This window comes from Ursus arctos, unplaced genomic scaffold (genome assembly GCF_023065955.2).
Source record: "Ursus arctos isolate Adak ecotype North America unplaced genomic scaffold, UrsArc2.0 scaffold_23, whole genome shotgun sequence".
NCBI lineage: Eukaryota > Metazoa > Chordata > Mammalia > Carnivora > Ursidae > Ursus > Ursus arctos.
In genome coordinates this window covers 42097141-42116313 of record NW_026622908.1, presented here as the reverse complement: position 1 = coordinate 42116313, position 19173 = coordinate 42097141, and the positions used below count along the sequence as shown (strand labels likewise).

The 19173-nt window shown below is 55.4% G+C and overlaps 2 protein-coding genes and 1 pseudogene across 3 annotated transcripts; 1 reads left to right on the top strand and 2 right to left on the bottom strand.

Annotated features, from left to right (window-relative positions):
• Window positions 1-7136: 7136 nt before the first annotated feature.
• LOC113243940 (cytochrome c oxidase subunit 6B1-like) lies at window positions 7137-13522 on the bottom strand (annotated as a pseudogene).
• On the bottom strand, window positions 11971-16248 carry DRAP1 (DR1 associated protein 1). Of its 2 annotated transcripts, none has more exons than XM_026483170.4 (7): window positions 15971-16248; window positions 15650-15722; window positions 15441-15534; window positions 15030-15149; window positions 14816-14930; window positions 14491-14579; window positions 11971-14142 (listed from the first exon to the last, which is right to left on the bottom strand). In XM_026483170.4, exons 1-7 carry the CDS (start codon window positions 16010-16012, stop codon window positions 14037-14039), a joined length of 639 nt encoding a protein of 212 aa, XP_026338955.1. In that variant the 5' UTR covers window positions 16013-16248; the 3' UTR covers window positions 11971-14036. The 2 variants fall into 2 exon arrangements, with proteins under 2 accessions (XP_026338955.1, XP_026338956.1); XM_026483171.4 differs by having other exon boundaries at window positions 14816-14909; window positions 15971-16242.
• A 203-nt stretch (window positions 16249-16451) lies between these two features.
• On the top strand, window positions 16452-18666 carry CUNH11orf68 (chromosome unknown C11orf68 homolog). Its single transcript, XM_026482878.4, has 2 exons — window positions 16452-16588; window positions 17264-18666. The coding sequence occupies exons 1-2, from the start codon at window positions 16452-16454 to the stop codon at window positions 18018-18020; spliced, it is 894 nt and encodes a 297-aa protein (XP_026338663.2). The 3' UTR covers window positions 18021-18666.
• The last annotated feature ends 507 nt before the right edge of the window (window positions 18667-19173 follow it).

Sequence of the window (19173 nt, the reverse complement as noted above, 5' to 3'; positions counted from 1 at the left end):
AACATGGCACAGAAGGTCATGACTTCATTCGTGGGCAGAGGGAGAAGTTCCCGTATGAGCTTTAGAGGGACAGTGGGAGACAAAAATAATCTTTAATTATATCCCATGAATCTTGTTTGGTGAAAGTAGCCATCAGGTAGAAGGGTTTGAGAGGGGGAGTGATGTGAGCTGATTTGCGTTTCTAAAAGTTCCCTCTGACTGCTAGAGAGATTAGACAGGAGGGCGAGGGTGGAATGAGGAACTGTCATCCAGGAAAGGCAGGGGGTCAGGAGAGGCAGGGGGAGGAGAGGAGAGAAGAGGAGAGGAGAGGGGAGAGCTGGAGACCAGACCTGGGCCTACCACCATTTAGAGGTCAGGAGAGGTCAGGAAGATACGGCCCTGGAGCCCAGACAAGAGCAGCCAGTGGGGAGAAGTGGAGAGAGTGGGGGCTCCCAGCCAAGTGAAGAAAGTGTTTCAAAGAGGAGGGAGTGACTAACTGTGACCAGAGCCACTGAAAGTTCAAGGCAAGGCTAACAGAGTTAACAGCTAAACTCGGCAACCTTCCTGTTCCTTAGGCCCCTGCTCCGAGGCCCAGACACAGGAGGCTCATTGCAGACTCTGGCTGTTGGAATGCGGCTGGGGTTGGCCTCTGCCTCACCACCCAGTACCCCCAGTTCCTCCGCACGGAGCCCCGTCTGAAACTTTTCATTTAGTCCGAGACAAATGTTCTTTCCCCTGAAGAACTGAGAGGTGCCCTCTTCTCCTTGGCGGGAGGTGGGGAAGCTAAGTTACTATGTCTCCCATTTTGCTTTGGCTGCTTTGGCTGCTAGGACGTTCGGAGACGACCATGCTATTCAGTTCATAGAGCCGAGAGCTCTTTACGGGCTTCGTATTTATTTATTTATTTACGTTCTTGATCCTGATCTTCATGTTCTCTTTTAAATTCTATTTTCACATTTTTGATTTTCCAATTCTATTTTTCTTTCATCTTCCTGCTTCTTGTTGGAAACTACCTCGTGTGCCTTGCGGGGGAGGCCGGTATGCAAATGAACCCCATGCTTTCCGCAAATGTACAGAGATGACTTTTACTTGTCAGGTCCCTTTGAGTTACAATTGACGGAACTATATTAAGCCAAAAAAAGATAAAATAAATGACTGGCTTATTTTACTAACTCATAAAAACGGGCAAAGATGTCCCTGAGCTGCTCAATTTTGCCTGGATGGCAGGACTTGGGTCCCCTTGCCTCCGTGTGTGTGTGTGTGTGTGTGTGTGTGTGTGTGTGCGTGTTACTCTCCTCATTTCATCTCCATTTCCCTCTCTCTGTCAGCTTCATTCTCTCCGATGGGAATGTTGGCTTCAGGGAGCGCAAGTTGTTGTCTTTGGCCCTTTGCCACCAGTGTGAAGAGAAGACTCTTCCCGGGTAGAAAAATCCCAGGGAAGGGCTCTGACATGTCCTGCCTCGAGTCTCATGGCCATCGCTGCAGCAATCACAGGAACCCAGCAGGAAGTGGACATTGACCAGCATTTCTGGCACTATCGCCTGGTTGGAGTGTGGGGAGCAATTCTCTGAGGTGGGGATGTGACTTGAGGTGGCCTGAAGGAAGATGGGCGGGGCAGACCAAACACCCACCGCATGCCTGCCATGTGCCAGGCAACTATGAGGGATGCAGACGTGCATAAAACAAGCCCTCTGTCCTTGAGATGGTCACAGTCCAATGCGGGAGGTAAAACATGCACTGACAATTAGGATAAAATCAGAACGTGGGGGGCGCCTGGGTGGCTCAGTCGTTGGGCGTCGGCCTTCGGCTCAGGGCGTGATCCTAGAGTTCTGGGATCGATCCTCACATCAGGCTCCTCGGCTGGGAGCCTGCTTCTTCCTCTCCCACTCCCCCTGCCTGTGTTCCCTCTCTCACTGGCTGTCTTTCTCTGTCAAATAAATAAATAAAATCTTTAAAAAAAATCAGAACGTGGGAAGAACCTTGGAGGAGCAACAGGCAAAGGACTTGGGGTATTCCAAGGAGGGCAAGGGACTTCTGATTCTGGCCAGGAGGAAGTAAGTTGGACCAAAATGATCCTTTGGCCACAGACAACTAAGAAACTGGACAAACACAAGAAACAACTACTTTCAGATATTAGAAACCCGGTAGCACAGGACTGTAACCCGTGGGACAAGGGAAGCAGATGAGGCGAGCCCTACCGTCACGGGTCCCCTGCACCTGTCTTCTGCCTGGAGGTAAATCCCGTACCGCGCGCAGGGAGGGGAACCCAGACAGGAACCGTCAGTCTCACTGATTACGGAGTCAGCGACCAGAGTCTGGACAGGCAAAAGGCAGCCGGAATTTGCGAGCTAGAGCATTGTAGAAGAGGAACCTATGTAGGAAAAGAGCCCCAAGCCCTGTAGAGGGATCCCCTTACGCTTTAGGAAGAATACTAATCTGCACACAGCACAAAGGGAAACCCCACAAAACCGGACAAGAACACATTTCAAGAAAAGAACAATCACGGCCAAGCTGAAGACAAATAATTCCCAGAGCTCACATAGACTTAGAAACCTTTGTAAGAAGATTCTCTCCAGTCAGAGTAGAGAAATCTCACTGAATACACAGAAGATTCAGGAGAGAACCAGATGGGCCATGCCTTAGAGGTGGGCCTGAATCAACCCTTAAGGAAAGCTACTCTAGACCCACCATAAAAGAGCTTGAAATAAATCTTGAAATGATCAAATCTAACCCGCAAGGAACTAACTTACCAGGAAAAGTCCAATACTCTTTAAAGGAATTCAATAAAATCCGGATTAATAATGTAAAGTTCACAATGTTTGGCATCCAATAAAAAATTAATATACATACAAAGAAGGGGGGAAAGATGATTAATAACCAGGAGAAAAGATGCCCACCAGAACAAACCCAGGAGATGGTACTACCATGCAAATTGATTTAACACAGCCCCTATCAAAATCTCAGTTGCCTTTTGCAGATACCAACAAGCTGATCCTAAAGTTTTTGTGCAAAGTCAAGGGGCCCCGAATAGCCAAACAATCTTGAAAAAGCAGAACAAAGTTGTAAGACTCACATTCTCCGATTTTAAAACTACTGTAATCAAGACAGTGTGCTACCAGCTTTAGGACAGACAGAGATCAGTGCAATGGAATTGAGAATTCAGAAATAAGAGCTCTTACACTGATGGTCAGGTGATTTTAGACAAGGGGGCCAAGACCATTCAATGGGAAAAGAATAGTCTTTTCAAGAGACGATACTGGGACTGCTGGGTCTTCACACGGAAAAGAGTGAAGTTGGACCCCTACCTCGCCCCTACACCATATATGAAAATTAACTCAAAATGAATCATAGACTTAAATGTAAGAGATAAAACTTAAAACTCTTGGGGAAAAACACTGGAATGACCTTGGATTAGGCAATGATTTATAACCTACAGCATCAAAAGCACAAGTAACAAAAAGAAAAAATAATAAATAAGATTTCATCAAAATTAAAGACTTCTGTGCTTCAAAGGACACCATCAAGGAAGTGAAGAGGCAACCACAGGATGGGAGAGAATATTTGCAAATCATATATTTGATAGAGGACTCATGTCCAAAATATAGAAAGAACTCTTAAAATTCAACAATAAAAAGGCAAATAACCCAGTATAAAAATGTCGAAGCAAGCACACAAACAAAGAAAAAAACAGAAACAGACTCATGCATACAGAGAACAAAATGGTGGTTGCCAGAGGGGAAGGAGTAGAGGGATGAACGAAATAGGGGATTAAGGGCACTTGGGTGCTCAGTCGGTTAAGCGTCTGCCTTTAGCTCAGGTCATGATCCCAGGGTCCTGGGATCCAGCCCCACATCGGGCTCCCTGCTCAGTGGAGAGCCTGCTTCTCCCTCTCCCTCTGCCTGCTGCTCCCCCTGCTTGTGCTCTCTGTGTCAAATAAACAAATAAAATCTTAAAAAAAAAAAAAGAAACGGGATTAAGAGGTACAAAGTTCCAGTTATAAAATAAATAAGCCACAGGGATGAAAAGTATAGCACAGGGAATGTCATCAATAATACCGTAATAACGTTGTACGGCGACAGCTGGTAACTACACCACACATATATTACATTGCGTAATATATACAGTCGTCGATTCACTGTGCTGTAAACTAACGTAAACCTGAAACTAAGGTAACAGTGTATGTCAACTATACTTCAAGAAAAAAAAACACATTAAAAAATTGGCAAAGGATTTGGACGGACATTTCTCCCACACAGCTGATAAGCACATGAAAAGATGCTCAGCGTCATTCATTACAAGAGAAAAGCCAAACACAAAAGCAAAAAATAGCAAATGTCAGTGAGGATTTGGAGAGATTGGCACCTTGCGCCTTGCTGATGGGGAGGTTAGATGGTGCAGCTGCGGTGGGAGCCAGTGTGGCGGATCCTCAGAAACTCAAACATAGAATTGCCGTACGATCCAGAAATACCCCGTCTGCACATACAACCCAAAGACTTGGAAGCAGGCACTGGAATAGATATTTGTACACCCATGTTCATGACAGCATTATTCACGGTCACCGAAAGCTGGAAACAGCCCAAACGCCCCTCGATGCATGAACGGATAAACAAAATGTGGTGTATACATGGACGGAATATTATTCAGCCTTTAAAAAAAGAAATTCGGACACATGCCACAGTATGGAGGAATCTTAAAGATATTATGCTAAGTGAAATAAGCCAGACACATAAGGATAAATATCGTGTGATCTCACTTACGTAAGATACTGAGAATAGTCAAAGTCTGAGACAGCAAATAGAACAGTGGTTACCAGGGCCGGGGGGTGAGGGAGAAATGGGGAGCTGGTGTTTAATGGGGACAGAGTTTCAATTTGGTTTTGTTTTTGTTTTAAGGTTATTTATGCATTTATTTGACACAGAGAGAGAGAGAGAGCACAAGTAGGTAGAGAGGCAGAGGGAGAGGGAGAAGCAGGCTCCCTGCTCAGCAGGGAGCCCGACACGGGACTGGATCCCAGGACCCTGAGATCATGACCTGAGCTGAAGGCAGATGCTTAACGGACTGAGCCACCCAAGCGCCCCCAGAGTTTCGAATTGGAAAGATGAAATGATTCTGGAGATGAAGGGTGGTGATGGTCGCACAACACTGGGGAAGTACTTACTGCCACTGAACTGTACCCTTAAAAGTGGTTAAAATGGTAAATTGTACGTGTATTTTGGTACAATAAAAAAAGTATGTAAATTGTGTACACACGCCAATTAAAAAGAAGAGGTTGGCAGATTGCATTAAAATGCAAGACTTCATCATATTCTCTGCCTGCAAGAAACCCCTTCCAAATGTAAAGACGCAGATCGGTTTAAATGGAAAAGGATGGGAAAAGGTGTATCATGCAAACACTAACCTAAGACTGAAAGGAAGGAGAGGCCACTTCCAGGAAGGCCTCCTGGAGGAGGTGACAGTTGAGCTGAACTTTAAAAGCCGTGTAGTATTAAGGACAGTGAAGGCTGAGGAAGCCCACCTGGCGAAGGCACTGAGTGTGTGTGTGTGTGTGTGTGTGTGTGTGTGTGTGTGTGTGAGATGAGTGGCATACAAGGAGTTAATCACCACACTAGTGGAGGGAGGTGAGCTGGGTTTGACAGTTTAGGTGCGTTAGATAATTACTTTGGGAGGAGAGGAAGAATTTTCCAGTCATGAGTGCAGTAGGTTTCAAACCCAGGGAGACGGGGCAGCCGGAAGATTAAACCTGAGCTTATAAAGACGAGTCTGGCCCCACAGCAGAGAGAGACAGAGCGCTGCTGGCTCTCCACCCTGGGGGCACATTGCAACCACCGGGGAAGCTTTTTTTTTTTTTTTTTTTTTGGTAAGATTTTATTTGTCAGAGAGCGAGCACAAGAAGGGGGAGCCGCAGGCAGGGAGAGAGAGAAGCAGGCTTCCTACTGAGCAAGGAGCCCGATGCAGGGCTCGATTCCAGGACCCTGGGATCACGAGCGAAGGAAGACGCTTAACCGACTGAGGCACCCAGGCGTCTAACGTAGCAACGCCTGGGACCTCCCAGCCAGTTCGATCAGAATCTCCGCGGATGGGCCCAAGGCATCGGTGGCCTTCAGAGCTCCCCAGCGATTCCAAGCGCAGTAAGAGGTGAACCCCCGCCCTCATCTAAGGTCACCTGAGGGGGGCCAGGGACTGGGTTTGCTCACAGTCAAACGCCGGTGCCTAGACTGAGCCTGGCACGACACAAAGGGTCACAGCTCTCTCTATGTATCAGTTAATCCTTACGACAACCCCACGAGGTAGGGAAAATGATGATGCCCGTTTCATAATAAGGAAACTGAGGCACAGAGAGGTCAGGTTATGGGCTACAAGGTTATGTGACTACAGGCTGTTGGGCGTTGTGCTATAAAGTACGGGCAGCATCGCCCCAGAGCCCAGACTCTCAGGGGTGCTTTACTCCCTTAGGGGTGCAGCTCCCGAGATACCTTCTGAGGAGGCCCCTACCCCCCTCAGCAGCTCCCCCCTCCGCCCCCAAACCGACCGGCTTCCCTGCGAGGTCAGACGTGGCTCCAGACAGAGGGGCAGGCAGGGGCGCAGGGGCAGAGAACCCAGGAGGCAGAAACAGAACTGAAGCACTTAGGGGAAGGGGAAAGCGAAACTGGCCCCGGTGCCAGGGCACGGGCCACAGCTGAGACCCTGTGGCTGGAAACCCACAGCTTGCCCCCCACAGAACAAGGGGGGAGGACTCGGTGGCCAGGGCCGCGCCTCTGAGCCCCTGGATCCGTGAGCCCACTGACGCCCTGTCTTTCTCCCTTCCCCTCTCCCTGCTTTCTTCCCCTTCCTGACTCCCACCACCCAGGCCTTAGGTGTTCGCACTTTTGTTTTTGGTCTGCCAGTGACACCATCCCCAACTGGAACGGAAGCCCCACTGGGAGCAGGGTGTCAATTTTTTTTTCTTTTTCTTGGTATAGAGAAGGTGGTCAGTTTAATAACATAAAACAAAACAAAGCAGAAAAAAACAATCACCCAGAAGCCCCTCTTTCTGGTCAAGGTTCTAATTCCACCGCCAGCTTCTTGCCCGATCATCTGACTCTCTTACACAGACACAGTCTTACACGTTTCCAACGAGTGTTATAAGTTAAGCCATGATTCAGGATCCCAGGGTGGGGTCACCATGTACCCAGGTCCCCCATCACCACCCTGGGAGAAGGATGGAGGACAGGAGAGGGGTGGGTGGAGCCAATTGAGATTTTCGCAGGTAACGCACCTTCTGCCCGGCGGTTGTCCCAGGCTGACCCCCAGGGCTCGGGGCAGAGGGACTTGTACTCAGGCCGGTAATTCTCGCACATGGAGACATCGCCCCTCTCGCAGTCACTGCGGTGGAAATCCAGGTAGTCCTGCCGGCAGTTCCTGGTCTGGTTCTAATTGGGGAACTGGCTGTCCAAAGGGGCAAGTCTAGTAGTTCCTGATTTTGGTCTTGATGTCTTTGCCCTGATGCTGAGTCCCAAAGAGAGCCCTGAAGCAGCTCGCAGCTCAGTGCGACCCTCAGCAGAGACAACAGAGTCAGACCAGAAGCCGCAGGTGGTCAAAGCTTTTGTGTGTTTGGGGCGCCTGGGGGCTCAGTCGGTTGAGCGGCTGCCTTCAGCTCATGTCTTGATCCTGGGGTCCTGGCTCCTTGCTGGGCAGGGAGCCTGCTTCTCCCTCACCCTCTGCCCCTCCCCCCTGCTCATACTCTGTCTCTCTAATAAGTAAATTAAATATAACCTTAAATAAAAATAAAATGGTTTAAAAAAAAAAATCTTTTGTGTGCTCCTCCCCAGAGCCCAGAACAGGGCTTGGCACAGAACAGATGCTCAGAAATACTTGTTGAGTGAGTGAATGATAAAAACATACATGATCCCATAAACACTGCAGGGCCACTGTTTTCTTGTCCTTACGAGACACCATCCATTTGGAAGATGACAATTGGCAATATCTTCCATTTTTATTTAAACTTGGGAGCATAGACTGGAGCAGGCCGTGCTCCCTGGTCTGGGGCACTCTGTGCGTCACCACAGTCCCAAAAACGCCTCCCTTTGAAATGAACCTTCCCTCCAGCCCATCCCCAGTCCTACTCCAGCATCCCATAGCCCCCCTGCTCTAGTGTTTGACACATGTCCTTCCAATCTGCTTTCTAGGCAGCGAGCTCCGCATGCATCAGTGACGGGAGGCCATTTACTCCGCGCTCACCGTGTGCTGGGCACTTTGCTAAGCACTTAATGTATCAAATCTCACTTCACCGTCACGTGTCCCTGACGGAGTTGTTACTATTGTCCCCACTTTATAGATGAGAAAACTGAAGCAGAGAGACCTTCTGGCCGTTGCCCCCGGTCACCGAGTAATTGGCAGAAATATACAAGATGTTCTGTGTTTTTAGTTTCCATAAACATGGCTCTGCCGTAGACCTGGGTCTGTATTTTTCTGTTTTTCCTGCAACACTGTGTGTTTCAGTTTTGTCCACACTGCTGGCACATCGCTCCTGGCTCTTCACCACCTCAAACCATACCGACGAACTGTCTATTTGTGAGAGCTTTTACCCAGGAGTGGACCTGCCGGGGGCACGTAGGTGTCAGACTGTCCTTTCAAACATCCTGACTGGCTGACACTCCCACCAAAAGCCCCAGACTTCCGTCACCGGCTCTCCGCCAGCTGCCCTGTTTATGTACCTTCCTATTCTCGCCAGTCTGACAGGTGCCATGTGGGATCTCGGGTTTTCCTTTGCAGCTCTCCGGTCGCCGGGGTGAGCGCAGAGATCCTAGTCCTCATTCCAGTTTTTTCTCTTAATGACATTTGAACGTACACATGCACACAAAATAGGAAGGACATGATTTCGGAATAAAGTGCACTCCGCTGAGAGGAGGGGAGGGTCACCCAACTCCTCCCCACTCCCCAGCTACGAGGAGTCCCCTGAGGGTGTCCAGAGCTACCCGCCGCTCTCACAAAGGCTCTGCCCAAGGAGAAGAGGGATCAGGCCCCTGGTGGAGCATCTGGGTCACGGGTGTCATCCCCCTGCCGTTGTGCCCATGGCCTGGAATGGTGGGAACTTGGTTCCGTGCACATCCTGGAACCGAACCTGAGAAAGGATGGCCCTCGGGTGAGAGGAGGCCATGAACTCCCATTTCCCCACCCACTGGGCCCCTGGGCCCCCCACAGGGCAGGTGTGGATGGGAGCTCCTCCTGTGTCTACACCGCTACCGTCTTCCCCTTCAGGAAGCTTCTGAGGCCCCGAGAGAGGCTGCCACAAAAACACCCCCCAGCCAAGGCAGGCCGCGTACAGGGCTAGTCGGTCCTAAATTAGGCTCCTGGGCCGCGGCTGAGGTCGTGGGAGCTGGGGGAGCCCATCGGGAAACCTGCCAGGATCGAATCACAATCCCCCGGGCCTCTGCCCTCGCTGGCCCTCTGCCTGGAGCCCTCTCCTCAGACAGCTCCTCAGTTAGTGGGGTTTTCTCTCCAATCTCACCTTGTCAGAGTCTCCCCCGAACCCCGTATGGGATGGCTGGGGCCACCCTTCCTGCCCCCAGACTCCCGACCGCTCCCTTGTGCTTTCTTTTCCCCAGGGCACGTTCCACCACCTGACATACTATTTATCTTCTCTCTCCCCATCAGCCATAAAGTCCGAGAACACACATAATCATCCCTGCCTAGCAGGCCACGGGTTCCCAATAGATAAAATCGTTATGAGGTTATCATAAAAATGTACATCTTAAACACGTGGCTTTAATGTAGTTTTATATACAAGCACCACCCAGTTCAGGCGGTAAACTATTTCCAGAGGGCTCTTTGCACGGCCTCCCAGCCAGCCCCCTCCCCCCGCGGTCGCGTCATACTGACTCCCACTGCCTGGTCCTGAACGCCTTTGAATGAATGAGCTCCCAGGGCGTAGTCCTGTGTTTGGCTTCTTCTGCTCAACGGAACGTCTACAAGGTCCGCCCGTGACTTCGTTAGTGCTTCTCTATGGCTCTTCCGCTGCCCAATGTTCTATCATTTCTTTATTCGTGCTCTCGTTGCTGGACACTCGGGTTGTCTCTGGCTGGGGGCTGGGAACATTCCTGCATGTGTCTGTTGGTGGACACGTGCCTAGGAGCGTTATCGTGCCGCGGGGAAGCGTAGGTCAACAGACTCAAGGAGGAGCTGCCACACCGTTTCCCAGGGAATCCCCCTCTGAGATCGCCCCCAGCAGTGTGAGCTCCGGTGCTCCTGGCTTCCTCGGCAGCCCTCAGCCCCAGCACCCTCCGTTTCCAGCTCCTGGTGGGTGACGGTGGCCTCACCTCTCCCTGCTGAGTGAGGGTGCTGGGAGCTCAAGGCACTCTGCTGACTGAATCCTCAGGGGCGCCGTGGAGGGAGCCTCTCCACTTGGCAAGGAGGGGTGGGTCCATACCTTTCACCTGAGGGGGGCAGCTCCTGGTGGCCTTGCTGCCTCGGAAGCGGCCGCCCATTTCACACACTGGCCCCACGTACAGACCAGGGTGGGGCAAGGCTGCGCTGAGGCTTTCAGATAGGACTTGGCCCGAGGCCCAAGGCTCCCCAGGGAACTAGAGAATGAAGGGAGAAAATCATCCGGGCCCAGACAGAGCTCTGCAGATGGAATGCTGACAAGCTGCCGGCTCCTGGTATCCAGTGGTGCCCGCCGGGCACAGCCATCTTTCTCATTCCTGGGAAGCACCTAGAGGCCAGGCCCAGTCAGGGGTACCGGGCCCCTGGCCTCACTCAGCTCAGGAGGCTGCACTCCTAACACTTGGCAAAGGCTGGGTCAAGCCCTTCCCAAAGGCCTGTGAGGTCCTGCGGCAGAACCAGCCAGTCGGTCACACCGGTGGGCTAGACCACTCTTCCTAGCCTCCCTCAGGTGGGACCTTGCGACAGGTCCAGGAGGAAGAGGCGATGGGGCCACCTCCAGCCCTGGCCCCAAAACACCTCCGTGGGCTACGAGCTTGTCCCTTCCTCAGTGGCCTTGAAAGTCGTGGGCTGAAAACGGTGGGGCCCCAAGATGGAAGGGGCCTGGGCCCTGAAGTCCCTCTTGGAGAAACACTGCCACTGGTTAGATGAATCCCATTAATGGGTCTTACACGAGCAAGCAAAAAACATCGACTGCGTCTGAGCCTATGTATTTTGAGTTTAAATCAGTCATTTGCCCTAACTAATAACTAGTATATACGGTAGAGCGTACACAACTAACCTAGGTAGTCTCTCGCCCCATTTTACAGATGACAAAACTGAGACACAGAGAAACTACAGAACTTGCTCGAGGCTAGCAAATGGAGAAGTCGGGATTTGAACCCAGGGCCTGGCTCCAGAGGTTATACTCATCGGCCCACCACCCAGGCTGAAGAAGCAAGGCCTAGAGGGGCGCCTGGGTGGCGCAGTCGTTAAGCGTCTGCCTTTGGCTCGGGGCGTGATCCCGGAGTCCCGGGATCGAGCCCTCCATCAGGCTCCTCCGCTGGGAGCCTGCTTCTTCCTCTCCCACTCCCCCTGCTTGTGTTCCCTCTCCCTCTGGCTGTCTCTCTCTCTCTCTAATAAATAAATAAAATCTCTAAAAACAAAACAAAACAAAACAAAACAAAACAAAAAAAAGAAGCAGGCCTAGAACACAGAGATGCAGGCCAGCAGCTCCCAGGCGTCTCCCCCTCACCCGTGCCTCCTCAAGCCTTTTGCCTGCAGGCTGCTCCCAGCACCCCGGCCTCCTTGCCTTCCCCAGTCATCCCCAGCCTCGTCACTCCGAACCTTCTCAGTTCAGAACCTCATCTCCGGACACAGCCCAGCCACCGGCTCCAAGGGGGTCTTCCTCTCCCACCCCCATTCATCACACCTGCGTGGCATGCCCTTGGCTCCGCGGACCCAAGTGTCCACCTTCCCCGGACTGGGCCCAGCTGGCTGCTAGGGAAGATTGCTCCTGCTCCTGGGCCGCCTCCCATTCACGGTCCCGGCAGCCAGAGCTCTTTCAGTTACAAATGACCGAAAGCCACTGGCTTCGAGGGGGGAAAATGTTTATTGGCTCACGTGACTGAGAAGTCCAAGGTATACAGGGTTCAGGCAACACGGGGTCCCGGTGTCATCAGAAATGGGTATCTCTGAGGCTCCTGGCTCTCCTGTGCTGACTTCATTCATCCAGGATCACCCGTCAGGGTGGGAAACGGCTGCCGGCAGCACCCAGCCTACATTCTGCCAGCTTTGCTACCCCAGCGTGGCCACCGTCACCCTCACCAGGACTCCGGAAAGGGCTTCCTGCTGCCTCCAGTGCCACGGCAAAGCTAGCCATCTTGTCAAGACCCTTCCCCAATGGTCCCACTTAAAGTCCCAAGGGCTTGGGTGCGTTGACGGGCCTTCTAGGGTCACGACCCGGCCTCCACCACTCACTGTGGCCAGACTGTGTGGTGCAATGTCCCCACCCCTCGCCTCACAGGGGGTGGGGTCAGCTGCACATACTACAGGCTGACTAGAAGGGAGACGGTCCCCAAAAGCCAGCAGGGGCACTATAACCACAGGAGAGGCAGACAGGACCCAGGTGCCCCTCGGCTCCGGGCGCCCGGGCCCATCCATGCCTGCCACCTGGCCTCCTACGCCCCAAAGACGGAACACCTCAATGCTCCCGCCAAACCCACTCATCGTCCTCCACCTCACCCTGGTCGCGCTGGGGTCAGCCTCAGGCAAGCTCACCTCACTGCATCAGCCTCCTTGCCGTCCTTCCGTCCCCTCCCTTGCTACAACCTGCATTTCTGCTCTCTTAGAAAACAAACCAAAAAGTGTCCCTCTGTCCTCGTTCTGAGCCACGGCTCTCATCTCCGCTTCTCAGCCCTGAACGTTGCTTCCCCGCACCTCATTTCTCACCTCCAGCTTCCCACTGTCGGCCACCACCAAGCCTTCCCCGAAGCTTGCAAGCTGTTGTGACCGCTGACCACTCCCAGACACACCTGGCCACGTACCACCCGTGGCTCCCGGGGGGGGGGGGGCCCTGGGTGCGGCTGCTCTTCAGTCTCCTTGGGTGGCCTGCCCGGGCCCTCCCCCTCTCCCTGGGGCGAGGTCACCTACTCTCAAGGCTCACACATCTGTCTCCAGGCCCCTACCGTTCCAGGGCCCGTTCTAGGCCTCCCCTCAGCAGCTTCACGGGCACCCGAAACTTGCCACAGCCCCACTTGTGACCCTGACACCTAATCTTGCTTTCTCTAAGTCCTCCAGCTGGAAAAGAGCCCCCGCCCCACTCGCTGCAGAAGGCAAGCTGGCAGTCCCTAAGGGTTCCCTCCCTTGCAGCCCCACGGCCAGTCCATCCACGGCACCCTTGAGTCTACTGATAACACACACCTCAAGTCTGCCCACCGGCCGCCTTGTCTCCTGCCCAGCCTCACCAAGCCCCGACTCCCTGAAGGCACACGTCTGCCTTGGGGACCCCACGGTTCCAGGGTCTGCTCACAAATGGGGGCAGGTTGACCACATGGGTCACTGTCCTGCTCAAAAGTTAATCTTCAAGGCCCTTGACAGTCACACCTACCTCTACTTCCGCTGCCCCTTCCCACACGCCCTTCATGGCACCGGGCTACGCAGCTGGCAAAGCCTCTTGCCATTGTCCGTCCCGTCTGTCCCCTTGCAGCAGTCCGCAGTGGACAGAACAGTCTCCATCAGACAGGAGCGGCCACTCAAAGAAAGATAGGAACCCTTCCAGGGTCACACGGCACAACGGAACAGGTTGTCCCCCAGCATAACCAGCCCCTCTGGTGCCACCCTACACCACCACTCTGCCTACCATCCCTCTGCCAGCAGCCTACCCTGCTCCTACCCTGGCAGAACTGCAGCCTCTGGACCCCCCCTTCACTCAGCTGCTGCCCTGCCCGCCCCTGCTCCTGGCCTCAGCTGAGCATCGGGAAAGCAGGTGGCTGGATGGGAAAGTGGCCACAGAGCCCTGGACACAGGCTGGGACAGACACTGGTGTTCCCTTTTATTATTAATTTTTTAATAAATTTAAGAACAGCTCTATCTTCTCTCCTCCCCCCAGAGCAACTAAAACCAACTAAAAGGGGGTGTGGCCTGGGGGGCAGAGGGCGCTAGGAGTCATAGTCCTCTTCATCCTCTGCGTCAGGTGCTGAGGGGCCCGGGGGTGCTGGGGGCAGAGGCAGAGTCGAGGTGAAGGGCATGAAGGGTGTCGGGGGGCTGCAGGGCAGAAAGCAGGAGAGAAAGATCAGACCCCTCTCTGGTGCCCATTCCCGCCCACTGGGCCCCACCCCGCCCCTGTGAGCACGCAGCCCGTGGCCCTCTGTACCAAGGGGCAGCCAAGCTCAGAGAAGGGAAGGACCCAGAGCAGGTCACACAGCTCCTGCCGAGGCCCCATGCAACAGGGCTGGGTGTGGGTGGGAGAGGAGACCTTCTGAGAGCGGTCTCCTGCCTTTAGGCCCTCCTCAGTTCCTCCCCGCCCATTCCCCAAATCTGCTGCAAGGACAAGAAAGACAAGGCAACCTTGCACAGCTTGCTAGCCCCCTCTGGTGCCACTGAGCCGCTTACCTCTGAAAGTGGGCAGGGGGATGGCTGGCCTGGGGTGGGGCCTGTGATGTCTCCTCTTCCCCATCAGTGTCTGTGTCGTCAGACTCATCCTGGGAACAAGGCAGGGGTCAGAGGTGACAAGAAAAGCGTGAGCCCATCACTGGAGAGCCTAGACCCCTGGGAGTGGCAGGGACAGGACACTGACCTCTGTAGCCTGACCTTTATAGCCCCAGTTTACAAAAGACAATAGGTGAGGATGGAACCAGGTGTCCAGCCAGCAAGGCCTGATGCAAGACTGTCGTCTCCACACCATGCGGTAGGGTAGAGGGCTGGGGGCCTCACTCACCTCCTGCTCCGAGTCCGTCCCCGACAGCTTCTTGTCCTTGCTTTTGCTTCCCATCCCACCATTCTTCCGGCCACTGCTGCCTGGCTTCCGGCCCCTTCGGGAAGGTACAGTCCATCTGCCCAGAGATCTCACCACTCCCTGACCACCCCCCAACCACCCCCAACCCCAGTGGCCTTGGCCTTCCTTGCCTGGACACCTGGCCCTGGCTCCTCACCTGCGGGTACCCTTGTCCCCATCCATGTGGTTGTCTTCCCCGTCTCCCTGCATGTCAGGCACAGAGGCCACCAGGTCCTTCAAGAAGTCAAACTGCTGCTCCAGCTCAATGCACTGTTTCCTGGAAGAGGTGGGGAGAAGATGGCATTCAGATGGGGCCCAGACGTCTGGGCCCTTAGCAAGGGATAGCATGGGTCTCTGGATGTCGGGAGAATGGAGCCTGGAAGACCGCCACCCCATCTCCACCACCTGACCCGCCCGCCTGGCTAGCCCAGCCAACCCCTCTTCCCCCAGTTCAAACCCACCACTGTCTGAGGCATTGCTGGTCTCCCAGCAGCCTCCCACAACCCCTACGTGTGTGAACTCCTGGGGCGGGGTCCCACTGGGCCCAACCAGCTCCCTGGCCACTCACAGGTGGGATGTGGTCATGGTCTTGGCGTTTCGGGACTGGGTCACCTGGCAAGCCTTCTTCAACAGCGACTCCAGGAACAGCTCAAGCGCCCGGGCTGAGGAGCGTCAAGGAGAACACGGGTGGGGGATCCCCAGCCTAAACAAGGCGACCCCGGGCTCCCTCCCTACCCCACGTCCCTCAACCTGGCCAGGCAGGCCCCGACAGGATACAGATGATGACAGGCACTGCCGCCGCCACCTTCCCAATCTCTTCGTCAGTTTGCATGATCTTCTTGATCCGCGCCTGGGGAGGGGGCAGAAAACTAGGACCCTGTCACCTCCGTCCCAGAAAGGGGTGCTGGGAGGGGATAACGAGAGGGGGTATCCCGGGAGAAAGGGGGCGGGGGGCACCGACGCGGGGAGAGCACGGAAGGGGGCGGGGCGTCCGTGCCCCCGAACACCGCGATGCGCCCGCCCCCCCCCCAAGCCCGGCTTGGGCCCGAGCCTCCCGAGAGCCCGGCCCGCTCCTCCCCGGCCCGGCCACGTGCTCACCGGCGGGAACCGCGCGTTATACTTTTTCTTCTTGCTCGGCATCTCAGGGTCTCTCTTGCCGCGCCGGGCCCAGCGCCGCCGCCCGCAGCTTCCCGGCCCCCGGGCCTGCTCGCCGCCCGCCTGCCGCGGTTCCCCTGGGTCCTGGTGCCGCCTGCTCCGCCCCCGCCGCTCCCCACGGGGTCCTAGCGCCGCCGGTCAAGACGCCGCTCTCAGGGCCGGGAGCGCCCTCCCCTTGGAGCCTCCCTGACCGTGCGCGTCGATCCCGACCGGACCGCCACTCCCGCCGGCCCCCAAGCCTAGAGAGCGAACGTTAGCCCCGCCCCCGAAGCCCCGCCCCGCCCCGGGTTCCCCGACGCCCCCCCGCCACGGGGTCAGCCCCTCCCCTCGCAGGCCCCGCCCCGCGGCGAGGCCGACCGTCCCTGTGGCCCCGCCCCGTGCTGCGCTTGTCTATAAAGTTGTTGTTGAGACGGCGGGCGCTAAGATGGCGGCGGCGGCAGCCGTGGCGGGGGTGGGGCGCGGCGGCGGCGGCGGCGGCGGCGGCGCCGGCGGCGCAGAGCCCCGGCAGGAGCGGAACCGGGCGCGGGGCTGGGCCGGTGCCGAGCGTGGCGAAGGCCGGAGGTGACGGCGGGGCTGCGGGAGGGGGCAGGGCTGGGCGGGGGCGCGGCTCGGGCTGTGGGCGCTAATGGCGGCGGGCGCGGCGGGCCCGAGGCTGGCGCTCTCGTAGGCTCTAACAAGCCTGGGTTCCAGTCCGGCCACCGCCCCATTGGCCTTGAACCGGTCACTGCCTTTTCTGGGCATCAGTGTGCTCGTCTTCAGGTGGGCCCGACAGCACCAGCCTCGGGGGTCTGGCCCTACTGGGCCTGCCTGGATGCTGCGCGAACGTGCGCTTCTTTGCCTCGCTCCGTTAAATTCCAGCGCTCGGGATTCTGGCCGGGCCAGGAGGTGTAGCTGGGCCGGTTTCTCCCACACCTGAATTCACATCTCGGCCTTGTCACTCATTGCAGGTGTGACCTTGGGTAAGTCACTTCTCTCTGAGCTTCAGTTTTCTGGTCTGTAAATCGGAGTGATAATAAGATAAGCAACAACTTTTATGCAGTGCATATTCCACCTCCGGCGTTTAATGCTCAGCAGCTCTGGGGGACAGGAACAATTGTCCGCGGTAAAGATGAGGCAACTGAGGCACAGGGCGATAAGTCTTGCCTAAGGCCACAGAGCTCATTGGCTGCACCTGGTAGGGCCCAGCAAACTATAGATCTGTCCTGGACCTGCCCTAACTCGGTTCCTTCACAGCAGGATGGAGCCAGGTGAAGACATGGAGGAGGAAGACTCTCCAGGCGGCCGTGAGGATGGCTTCACTGCTGAGCACCTGGCCGCAGAGGCCATGGCAGCTGACATGGACCCCTGGCTAGTGTTTGATGCCCGCACCACACCTGCTGCCGAGCTGGATGCCTGGTTGGCCAAGTACCCACCATCCCAAGTTACTCGCTATGGGGACCCTGGCTCACCCAACTCTGAGCCTGTGGGCTGGATTGCAGCGTATGGGCAGGGCTATGTCCCCAACTCGGGCGATGTGCAGGGCCTGCAGGCAGCCTGGGAGGCTCTGCAGACCAGTGGGCGGCCCATCACACCGAGTACGCTGCGCCAGCTGGCCATCACCCATCATGTGCTCTCTGGCAAGTGGCTGATACACCTGGCACCTGGCTTCAAGCTGGACCACGCCTGGGCTGGCATTGCTCGGGCTGTGGTGGAGGGCCGGCTTCAGGTGGCCAAGGTGAGCCCACGGGCCAGGGAGGGTGGGCGCCAAGTCATCTGTGTTTACACAGATGACTTCACGGACCGCTTGGGTGTACTGGAGGCGGATGCGGCCATCCGTGCAGCAGGCATTAAGTGCCTGCTCACCTACAAGCCTGACGTCTACACCTACCTGGGCATCTACCGGGCCAACCGCTGGCATCTCTGCCCCACTCTCTATGAGAGCCGTTTTCAGCTGGGGGGCAGTACCCGCGGCTCCCGTGTGCTGGACCGCGCCAACAATGTGGAACTGACCTAGTGTGGCCAACTGGGGGAGACCACCTTCTGCCCCCCTCCCCCCACTCCCTGCTAGGGATGGATCCTCCCGTCTTCCTTCTCTTTGTCCCATGGAGTTTGAGCCCCCTAGCTCTGAGGACTAGGTCAACCGGGAACTGCCTGCATCCTCAATCCCTTTGAACTCTTGCCTTCTGTCCAGGGCTAACTCAAGTCCCCACCAGCTGGAGGCTCTGGCTCCCTGAGGGCCGGACCCTCAGCCTCTCTTTTCACTGCTGCTCCCCTCTGTCATCCAGGACCACAGGCTGGGTACAGATTCCCAGGAGGAGAGCCTTCCTTGGCCACCCTCATCCCCAACTGTACCTCCCTTTCCTCCCGAATCCTTTCCTTCTCCTCCCTCACAAGAGAGAAAAATTAGTGCTTCCAGTCCCTCTTGGAGCCTTCACAGTCCAGGGGGCAAAGGCCCTGCAGGCCTAAGCATGCTATTTTGTTAGGGGGGAGGGGGTGATTGTACCCACTCAGCCCTTGGCAGGGAGAGGGGATGCCAGGGCCATGGACATGGGGCCTGCCCCTCCCTGCCACCTCATACAGCCTGCGCCATCTTCTTCCTTCCTTCACCACCTTGACATGTGCCTGCTCCTGGCATTTCAATAAAACCCAATTTGGGTCTGTGTCTTGAGTGTTTTTTAAAATATTGTGTTGGTGGTTACCTGCTTTGGTCGCTGGAGAGAGGCAGGGCCAGAAGAGACTGCTTCTCTGCCCTAAGTGGGCACCCCTGACTGCCCCCAGTAATAAGATTCACCTCACTGCCAAGGCTGGGAACCTCTGAGAGCCTCTGCAAAGCCAGTCCTGCTTCTTCTCCATCCCAGGAATCAGAATCAGTTTCTCAGTGGTTTCCCATAAATCTAGGGGCTTGACCCAGTAAAGTCTGAGGGGATACTGCTAGCCCGCAGGGTGTATTTGTGTCAGTTCGAGAAAGGTACCGTCTTGGCCCTGGCATTTCTAGGTTAGGGAATACGGTCTGGTGAGCAGAGGACGGGCTAGATTTTGACAGCCTGGGTCGGACATCCTTATGCGGTAAACAACCTGCATGACCATAAGGAACTCTGGAAGCTCTGGCGTTTAGACTCACTTCTCCCAACCTGGCTGTCCTGGGCCACCGGACAGTTTGCAAAGCT